The 11,044-nt window shown below is 39.8% G+C and overlaps 1 protein-coding gene across 1 annotated transcript; it reads right to left on the bottom strand.

The window, feature by feature from the left end:
* Positions 1-123: 123 nt before the first annotated feature.
* Positions 124-2,755, bottom strand: pnp5a (purine nucleoside phosphorylase 5a). The gene is made up of 6 exons (XM_068308840.1): positions 2,574-2,755; positions 1,564-1,733; positions 1,383-1,486; positions 1,117-1,292; positions 851-1,041; positions 124-773 (listed from the first exon to the last, which is right to left on the bottom strand). Exons 1-6 carry the CDS (start codon positions 2,594-2,596, stop codon positions 556-558), a joined length of 882 nt encoding a protein of 293 aa, XP_068164941.1. The 5' UTR covers positions 2,597-2,755; the 3' UTR covers positions 124-555.
* Between the last annotated feature and the right edge of the window lie 8,289 nt (positions 2,756-11,044).

Genomic DNA, 11,044 nt, shown 5'->3' on the forward strand with positions numbered 1-11,044 from the left:
CTCGTCCAAAATAAATAGTGATGGTTTCAAAATCTATTTCAGACCCAATTTAATTCAACATTATGTTTAAATCCAGACATAAAAATAAGCCCACACCCCTAAGAACAACACAAACATACAGCGTAATAAATAGTAACTTTAGTGACATGTTAAAAAAAAAGACAATAAAATACATAACATAACTAATGTACACATTTCAACAACATATTAAGATCTTTACAGTGGATTTTTTTTTTTTTGCCAATTATTAAGTTAAATTGCAGACATTTCCACAAGCCGCACAAACATTTTAAGTTAGAAACGATGCTTTTTTGGTAATTATATATATAAAAAAAACAACTCACAGGTGATTTATTTACCTGTATCTGGGAAAGAGGAATGCAAAACGTCAGCTGAGGCGTAGCAACATGGAAACAAAAGATTTTTGTGCATTTCTGTGTCAAAGATTCTCCCGACGACTACGACGATTTCATTTTTTTAACCTACAACTAAAAACCTCCTTCGGCACGATTTAGCGACTTTCAGTCTCTCTCAGTCAAAAAAAAAGGTTCCGATCTAGATCAAGTCGTTGTTGTGCTCCATCCTCGTCACCATGGTGGTGACCAGCTTCTCCAGCTGCTCCGCCCGCTGCTTGCCCGTCTGGAGGACCTCCTCGTGATTGGCCTTCTCCTGGCTGTCGTAATCCATCACAGCCTGGTTGGTGATCAATGAGAGGGCGAAGACCCGCATGCCGCAGTGACGCGCCACGATCACCTCGTGGACTGTGCTCATGCCTGACGGGGAGAACGGGGAATTTAAAATATATTTCCACAACGTTAAGAGACATCTTCAAACATCCAGATCTCCTCACCAACGGCGTCAGCTCCCAGTCTGTGCAGCATGCGGCACTCGGCGATGGTTTCGAATGAGGGGCCGCCCAGCACGCAGTAGACGCCCTCTTTCAGGAAGTCGCTGAAGCCCAGCTCCTGTCCCACGTCTGTGGCCAGCTGCTGCAGCTCTCGGTCGTACGCGTCCGACATGCACGGGAATCGCACCCCAAACCTGTGAGAAGAAGAAGTCCAGAGCGTTCGGATGGTTGCACACAGATTAAACAAACTCGTGCAGGATGGTACCCACCTCTCATCGTTCGGTCCAGCCAGCGGATTGTTCCCCGCAAAGCCCGGCATGTTGAGGTGGTCTTTCATGATCATGATGTCTCCCACTTTAAAATCCTGATTCAGGCCTCCGGCTGCGTTGGTGAGTATCACCGTCTCCACGCCGAGCAGTTTGAAGATGCGTATAGGCAGCGTAATCTGGAAGCGCACATACAGGATGTAAATATGGACAAGAGAGAGTCGAACGCAATCAGTTCCATTCCGAAACGAGTTCCCGCACACACACACCTTCTGCACTGGGTAGCCCTCGTACAAGTGGAAGCGCCCCTGCATGCAAACACACGGCCTCCCCTTTAAGGTGCCGAACACCAGCCGTCCTGCGTGGCCTTGAACTGCAAGAGAAAACACAGTCAGTACAGATTAACAGTGACTGGACACCAGTAACCACATTATAACCGTATAAACTCACCAGTGCTCTGAGGGAAGTTGGGGATGTCCTTGTAGTTGAAGACAACCTGGTCCTTTAGAATGTCAGCGAGCCCCCCGAGGCCGGAGCCACACACGATGCCCACTTTGGGTCTGACGTCCGTCTGGGCCAGCAACCAATCAGACGTGGCCTTGCAGTCGTCATAGGTGTAGCTGGATGACACAGGAACAGGGTGGAGGTTAGGGCGATCAATTTAAACAAATAAAGCAGTGATCAATACAAAAACGTCTGCCAACTGTTTTCTTTTAAAAAAACATGTGCCAGGAGAGAATAGGACATAAAAATCCACAATAAAACATTTAATGGTGATTTTACACAACTCTAAAGGCGGCAAATGATCTTTTGTGAATTTTGTGATTTTCCTCCATAAATATCACTTATAATTTTTTTCGTCGTCTTATTCGCCGGGTCATGTCACGTGGTCGCTGCTATCAGATTACAGGATCAGAGCCTAATCCGTTACCAATAAGGATATGATTTTTTTTTTTTTTTTGAGACACATTCCTGCGGTATTCCACACCATCACGCCTCTCACGGATGACCTTTTAAGGAAAGTTGTAATCAGACACTCATTCATCCTTTGTGATTTGTGTAATTGATACCACGTGACACGCTGCGGGTTTCACTCTTAACTTCCCACATGTGGTCCCTTCTATAAATAAAACCACTGAGATTCTATCACTTCATTCATTTTCAAGAACGACGAACAAGTTGAACAAAAATAAATAAATAATCAGGAACTGGTAGCTACTAACAGATTAACAGAGACAAGTTAATTCTAGAGACAGTTAATTAAAGAAAAGGACAGTTTGCGCCTCTTTAACGCCATGTGCCAACTGCGCATGCGCGCGGTCATTGCCAGAATAATTTTACCCACCACGAGGACTGCGTAAAAGACATGAGGAAATATATTTATATACCGTTTTTTTTGTTTTAAAAAAAACGCCACCTATGTATATATATATATAAAAATAATTGTTAAATGTACTTACCCGTTGTTTGCCTCTGGAAACATTGTGAAAAAGTTTTTCAGCTGAGGTGAGAATGAGGGGGGAAAAAAGTGCGACTTTACTTTTTTGACGCTGGAAAAAACAAGTTCCAAAAAGCAGAAAAGTGAGATTTGAGCTCAGCTGTTCAGGAAACTTCAAGCTTTGATTCTTCTTTGTGGAAAATGAGCGAAGTAACGGGATCTTATAGTGTCAAGAGACCCACTCCCACTCCGCTTCCTGACGCAGATCGCTGCTGCATCCTGATTGGCTGGAAGATCACACCTTCAAAATAATCGTCTTCCAATTCGCCCCGCTCCCTTCCCAGCAGCCCCAGCTGCGCCTCACATCGTAAAGATCGATCGGATAATTCCTAATCAATATACAGTCATGAAAACAACACGCTGAACGAGGAATGACGTCATATGTCAACATGACAAACAGGAAACATTTTGTTTTGAAAGTAAGTTTTTACTCTTACGTCATCACCATATAAATAGTGTTTTTTTTTCAGCGAGTACTGCAATACTTTAGGATTCTCTGGTATGTGTAGGATTTTCTTTTTATGCAAGTTTATTCTTTACGTTTCAGGGAAAAATATTTTACTACAATTAAAAATAAGCAAACATGTTAAATCACACATTATGTTCAATTTACAAAATAAAACACCCAAAATGCATCAATACTTTAAAATCAAATGACATAATGCAAATAATAATGTTGCATATGCTCTGATTTTTGAACAGAATACAACTTCAACTACCATAATGCTACTCATATTTAGTAAATTATTTGTATATCTCCATCAATACTTCTGATTTAAAAAAGAATAAAAACAGCTTGAAAATAAGACAGCAGCATCATATTTTTTCCCCATTCAATCCTCTGAAGGTAAAAGGATGCCATCTTAAGCAATCCTTTGATAAGTATATTTCTTTTAGATGTTTTATGACAGAACAAATCTTTTCTTCTACGTTATGGATGAGCTTTGTTGATCTTGTATTCCGTTTAAATACTGCCCTGAAATGGCACAATCTGAAACAGATTGAATCACATGGATGTCAGGAACAATAGCTGCGTGTTTTCAGAAAGTGATTGTCATGATGATCATGTGCTCTTGGGATTGTCAACACACCCTCTTTGGAAAACACGTGTTGTCAGTGAGTCATATTTACAACCCGGTAAACTGTAAACAAAGTCAGATTATCAGATCATTCAAGGTAACGTAACTGTATCCTAGACTGTGGAAACAATGGGATTGAACAAACACCTGCCAGCAGCAGGTACACAGGTGGCGGTGGCGGTGGATGACTCTGCTGAACCCGATGAGGATGATGAAACACCGGGCGGTGATTGCGAAGCAGAAGATACACATAACAGCAGCATGAATGAGCTAAACTAAGCAACAATGAAGCTTTGTGGGATAGACGTGACCATGAGGGCATTTCCAGGCAACAGCAACAGGAAATTATGACCGAACAGCTGTGAGAGGATGGAACAGCTGGACGGTGAAAGAACACAACTCTGTTTACACTGTCTGATGTGATAGATCAGTCTGATGTATGGCAGATAGGGAACAGCGAGCCCACACACACACATATTGATTACCTGAATCTGTATCAAGTAGGTGAGATTGAATGACCTCACCAAAAATAGGACTTTAATCCCATATCTGATGGTTTATGGGAACAGGCAGCTGGACTGAATGTTCTGTAATTAAAGTGCCATAAAACAATAATGGGACACTTATTTTATTTCTGCTGTTTCACATCTGAAACGTCTCAAACAAAAGAGAAAGGCTTTTTCAGAATCACAGGTGACAATATTGTGATTTGTTAAAAAAAAAAAGTCAGATTTTTGCAGGAAATTTCTGCTTTTCAAAATCCAACTTTTTCTTTTGCTCATTTTCTTAAACTTTTTTGCTAAAAAATAAAAAAAGCTTAACCCCTTTCAGGACATTTCTACTGGGTATTTCTGTGCAAACGAAACTGAACGTCATGTGACATGAATAAAATATGAACGTAAACGCTACGTTGGGTAAACTTATTATCATCATACCTTCTTATTTTTGCACAAAATAGAAGAAAAAAAAGATTGAACACTGACACCAATCTTGTTTCTCATTTTTACATGTTTTATACCTGTCATGTTTTATTTTAAAGCGCTCTCTTTTATATGTGTTCTTTTCCTTGAATGTTCAGTTGTAATTTGTCTGGAAAGCACACAGACAAAAATAAAATATCCGCAAAGGTAAGAAGTATAAGTGTAAGGAGCAAATGCACAAATATTTGTCTTAAAATACAGGCAGCAAAATGAAAAAGTCATCAATATAGATAAAAATATGAAAACACAACTAGGCATTTGTACTTTTAAACTTTCCTGATTCCGATTTTCCGGCCTTAGTGTTGTGAAAACTATACAAACAGTGTGTGAGTACATCATGACAGCGCCATTGGACCGGGAAACACACGGCCTGAACCCACATGTGTTCCAGACACTTGCGTAATGACGGTAACTTTTGTTACTGTTCTGCAAAGCACATCAGGAAAAGATTACACAACAGTCCATTCTTTTTGGGGTTTTAGTTCAAAACTCATATTTACGAGAAACAGCACATCCTGTGTTATGATGCAAGATAACAGCATTTACTGACATTTTCCTTTGCTTTATTTAATATAAATTTAACTAATATGATTTGATGTAGGCTAGCGTAGGTAAATAGAGATTGCTAAGAACTGGGCAAAGTCCAACAGCAACCAAAACATGGAGCTTCTGCACCACAACACACAACCTGACATCCATGGACTTTGCTGTTTGACACAAAAGCACCTTGGAGTGTTTTATTATTTCCTGAAGAGTCATTCAACTCTCAACTCTTACTTAAAAAAAAAAAAATCAGCTGTTAACTTTCTCCGATAAGAACGAGGCCTGACCCAAAACAACCATCTCTGGGCTTTCGCCATCACGCCTTTGCTTCAGCCAATGAGTGGAGGCCATGTGAACCACCACAGTAACCTGTGATCCTGTTCCAGAGTTTGTGCAGCCAAATGAGACGCTAAAAAGATCAAGAGCTCTTTAATGGAGATGCTGGCAGAAGCAGGGAACATCGCAATTGTACTTGGATATAGTATTTGTATTAAAGACACAAACCATCCTATTTAGTTACATTATGAAGGAGCTAACATGCTAACATCCATGTGATGCTACAGCATCAGCACAGCGTTATATATTGGTTACAAACAGACATTGTAGTCATGAGACTCCATGTCAGCAGACACCAAAGAAACGTGTCGGTTTTCCAATGTCACGTCTTGAATCAGATTATACACCAGTAATCTGACATTTTTGATTTAATTCGCAAAAATGAGATTTCTCAAGCTGTGATGCCCTGATTGGAATTAATAACGATGATGACAGACGTCTCTGCTGAGGGGGTCAAACATCCGATCGATCAGTCGTTTCAGATTAAGCCCTCTGGATTCCAGAGTGAAAATAATTTGCCAGTTATCGGTGATGCTGTCTATTTATTTCTATTAATTTATTCTTTTTTATTATTCAGTGATAATCAATGGTTTACATTTACATTACTCAAATATTAACACACTTTTGTCACAAAATGTCAAAGAAAGATCAAAATCAATTATTAGGAGTGGGAATGTTTTCTGTATATTTGATGCTAAAAGCAGATTTTATTGCAATAAGTTGCATCAAAATGCAGCATTTCTCACTGCAGTTCTTTTCCTGATGCATTAACAAAAAGATTGTTAATGCATCACTTTAGCGCCTTCTCAGAACGGCTGAAGCCACTGATTAACTTGTAAATGGGGAAAGGTATGTGACACAGCGCTGAACTAATGCAGCCCATGACTTTCTGCTTTTAGCTGCAAACACTTGACACTGATTCGTTAAATTCATTGCTGGTTGCTGTCAGTCTTGTGAGTTAACGGAGCTGCTCACAAGATTCTGTGTGATCTTATCTGAGAGGACGTCAGTGGAAGAATTGACTGTAAAAAGAGGGTTATGATCTGCACATGATTTACATCCAGTCTAGAATACAGTAAAGAAAAGTTAGTGATGTGTACCTGCAGTCATGAAGCCAACAAATGACTGGAGGTTCTCATTCATCCAGATCATGGATATCTAAAGTTGTTTAAATCAATTCACTGGACTTTTTGACATTCTTTGAAAGGAACTTTTGAGTAACTTTAAATATTCTTTGCATCCTGGAGTCTTTCCTTCACGAAAACATAAGTCACATAAACTCAGGTTAGGGACACGTTCCTCTCAAAACTGTGGCACGCTATTATGTAAGGACGTTGTGCACACAGAAAGTCCTTACATATGAACTTCGCGAGGTCACACACAGACTGTGACCTTGCAAAGGATTTCTGAATTAAATGGAGATAAAAAACAATTTCAAAATAATGTGGGAGATGAATGTTTGCTGGGGAAGCATCATAATAGACATCCAGAAAGTGGAACCCAGTTACATTGACAGCAATAATTTTGAAAAAAGACAACATAACCAGCTTTTTCCAACCTAAAAAAGTTTGCAAAAATGCAAAAAAAAAATAAAATCTCAAGCTCTCAGAGGGGATTTAACATGTTTGTGGTGTGAGATATTTCAGTTGATGGTGATAAACATTCAATAAAAAAAAGAAGGCAGATCTATGAGTTTGGGCAACAAACATGAATCTTTTTTTTTTTTTGGAGTTTTCTCTGGCGTAAGAAAGAAATGATGGAAATGTGCTTTACATAACTGTCTTATCTGGTAGATAACGCTGGGAAAACAAATAGAGAAAAGTTAAAGGTCAGGTCAAGTCAAAGGTTTTATCGGTGGCAACACTGGCATGACGTGAAAGATGATTGTTGTAAAAATACAGAGTTTGTTAGATATAACTGAATATTTGCTCACATTCATTTACCACCATCAGTACAGGTGTGATGTATTTATGAATATATTCAGTAAATTTCTGAAACCCTTAAATATCAGCCTCTGGTGGATTAAAACACATTTCATCCATATGGTTCTAAATGCTACGGATTAGCAGCACTCAGAGTAAATATAGGTCCTATTACATAAACTGTGTACATGAAGGAGGTTTGTTGGAAGCAGAGACATTTCTCACGCGGGCAGATGTTAAGATTTGCCACAGTGGAACATCGTGTCCACTTGTGATAGAATCATGTGGTCTCATTTTCTGATTTCGTTCACGAGGCCGGAATCCAGGTGGGAACCTAGAAATGGAAGAATTCTTTTGCAGAACAGCTATAACTGATTTAGCCGGGCAGATGGTAACGGGATCAAGTGGAACCAAACTTCAGGTCAAACCCACAATTCAGCATTCCGCAGGAGCCTCGCCTCATTTAAACCTCAGACGTTTGGTGAAGTTTGCCAGAGTGTGTTATATTTTGCATATCACATTTTTCTCACCCGCCAAAAGAACTGATGGGAAACACAGTTCATGATCATCAAAGCAGAGAAAGGAAAAAAATAATATAGTAAGAGCATAAAAATGAGTTGATTTACTGAGTGAAGTCTTAGTTATTGCCTGAATAAAATACCAATAAAGGTTGACAAAGTTGACATTCACTTGGCTACGCCTCATGGTGTGGAGACAGAGGTTAGGAGGAGGAAATGCTGAGTTTAAAACCCCTCCCCACTAAATCAGTTGACCAATCACAAGGCAGCATTCCAGAGGAGCGCTAATCGTTTTCCAGCGTGCGTGTGAGAGACTGACCACCAGAGGGAGGAAGAGTTCAGTTCTGAGCTCGTCTCCCACGCGTTCATAAACCTGGCAACGTTTCTTTTTTAAATTTTGGTTTTGATCATCTTACAACTATAATGACAAGAGTTTCTGGATTTTTATTGCTAGATTGAAATTATGGACTTTGTTTTTCGTTTTTCTTAACTTCTGTAAAAGTTCATCCTAAAAGAGTCATAGGAAGCATCAACAAAGAGAAGGGTGGAAAAGGAGGAAGGAGGACGAGAAAAGAGAAGGCCTTCCGACAGGACGCTCCTTCCCTCCTTCCTTCATACCTTCTCTTCCACGGATCCACGGGTTCCCGGTCCGTCACGTCTCCCGTTTTATTCTTCTATTCCTTCCTCTTTTTTCTTTAGTGATTCATCAGCTCCTCATCTCCTGCCCCCCGCCCCCCTTCCCTTCTCTCCAGCGAGGGGAAGTGACCTTTGACCTCCACGACTTAGTTTTCCTAAAACTCTCGCCGGTCTGAAAACAGAGAGGGAAAGTCTGGGTTTCTGCTCAGTGAGGTTACATTCTTTCATCCACGGGAGAAGTGGGTTAAATATCGTAGAGATATATGTGATCGGACTTTGGAGGGGGGGGGGAAACCATTAATTCCCAATGAAGTCATTTTGAGTCTGATTTGGTATCTTTTTACATCAGGACTTGTTAACATATAATCATATAAAGTTATTTTTCATATAATGTGATGGTTTTTGGCCAAAAATAACGTAAAAATGTGTTTTGATTGACATTTTAATTCAATGTTAAACAATCCTGGAGGAATGCTATTTGTAAGGAGAGTGAAGGATTGTTGCCTTCATATCAAACATCAGTCTGGGTAAAAATAGTTGCTTTTTTTTTAAAATTTCCCAGTTTGGGATAAATAAAGTGTCTATATTATTAAAAAATAAAAATAAACTCACATGTAAACTTGCTTGGCGGCGTCATAAAGTCTTTATGCTGTTGGTTTAACGACAAACACTCCCCCCGTTTAAGCTTGGTAAGGTTTAGTAAAGTGTTTCCTAATTTCTGACAGGCCTTGAACGCAGCACCTCGACAGGTGAAGCCAATCAGAGCAATCAAGATGCGGGACGAGACAGGAAATGGAACCTTCAAAATAAAACAGGAAGTAGCTAAATACGCCCAAAATTATGCCCATTTAAAAATAATGCATTTTTATTCAAATATATCGACTGCTTATAAAATAATCAGTGTTAGCCTTACATCTAATTAGAAAAAATCTTTTACATTCTTCAACTTGGTTTTATTTTCTCAAAAATAACCTCAAAGTCATACTCAAGTAATTAGCAAACTATAACATAAATCAATACTAGAATAAAATATCAGCATGCTTGAAAAAGAGGATGGCAATCTTATTGTGGAGATTGCAATAAATCAAAATACTAGGAAATATGAATGTTCTGGGAAATAGACACCCCCCCCCCATGCACTTTTAACCGGGATTTAACATCTAAAACACAATTAGTTGTTAAAAGTTGGATTTGAGCGGCTTATTTGGGGTCAGTGTAGCTAAAATAAGCAGTGAATGGTGGAAATTCTCCAAGTGTTTTGACAAGTGCGTGAAAAGGTTCCTGAGGATCCAAATCTGTCGGCGCCTCAATCATCTTGTTTGTTGCCCGTCGTGTTGTTCGTCAGCTGTTTCACGGCGCCTTCAGGTGCTGCCCACCCAGGAAACGCAGTCGAATGGTGATGAAATCGTCACCCAGAAGGTAAACACACATATAATCTGCCCCCCCCCCCCCATGGATTCAGGGCCCCATTTCTCCGGATGAGGGGAGCCCCACACACTGCAGGACTGGAGAGGGTGTTGAGGCGCAACAACACACACTGGCATGTCGGAGGGGCCCCCACAGATTGATGTGCATGTGAAACCAGCCTGCTTAGGTATTGCGCAGTGACTCCTTTATTGTGTGGAGCATCGCAGCTGCAGATTCATGCATCTGCGCCCCGCCTGGGGGACTTTCATCTGGACATGCCATAAATTGAAACCTGTGTCAAAACAAGTTAAAAAACAAGCATTGAGTGGTGACAAGTTGACCTTTTCTACTTTCTTGGACATGAAAAATAGGCTGTCACTAAGTGTAAAGAGAGGTAATGTGGATACTGTATATTACATTTATTAGACAAAAGAGACAAAAAAAAAAAAAGATGATGAAATGATTACATGAGATGATAACATGATAAAAAATACAAGCTGAGATGTCAGCGTGTCAAATTCACTAACACTGATTTCTCTTTTAACATCGATTCTAAATATATTAATCACTTGGCTTCACTTCCAGAGATGCTCCATATTTATGCTGCTGATGTATCCTTCATGCATAAACACAGATATTCTCTACTAATTCTTTTAAATGAATAAAACACACATTTCATTCCTGACTGAATAATCTGCACAGAAATATTTCAGAACTGTAAAATAAATCTAGTGGAATATACAGTAAATCTATTTAATTTCAAATTTAAATTATTCTAATGTAGAAAAGTGTTTTTGTTTTTTTTAATGTGTAACTTTAATACTCCACTACTGTACTGGATTACTCTGATGACATCAGAATTGAGGGTTATGGTTGTAATTTTGGTGAATTAATTCATCCCATGCCATCCATTCACAGCGGGACCGTGCGTGCTTGCCAATGCACCACCGGGGCCCCCCCCCCACTGCGTGCGGGCGGACGTGGCACCGCCTCACAGGGACGCTCCGACATT

The sequence above is a fragment of the Antennarius striatus genome, chromosome 23 (assembly GCF_040054535.1).
Source record: "Antennarius striatus isolate MH-2024 chromosome 23, ASM4005453v1, whole genome shotgun sequence".
NCBI lineage: Eukaryota > Metazoa > Chordata > Actinopteri > Lophiiformes > Antennariidae > Antennarius > Antennarius striatus.

Excerpts from the sequence above, each read along its gene's own strand:
- pnp5a (XM_068308840.1), bottom strand. The coding sequence starts at position 2,596 with ATGTTTCCAGAGGCAAACAACGG. Across the intron at positions 1,734-2,573 it reads TTTCCAGAGGCAAACAACGG|CTACACCTATGACGACTGCA; the intron begins GTAAGTACATTT and ends TGTGTCATCCAG. Across the intron at positions 774-850 it reads ACTGGGAGCTGACGCCGTTG|GCATGAGCACAGTCCACGAG; the intron begins GTGAGGAGATCT and ends TCTCCCCGTCAG.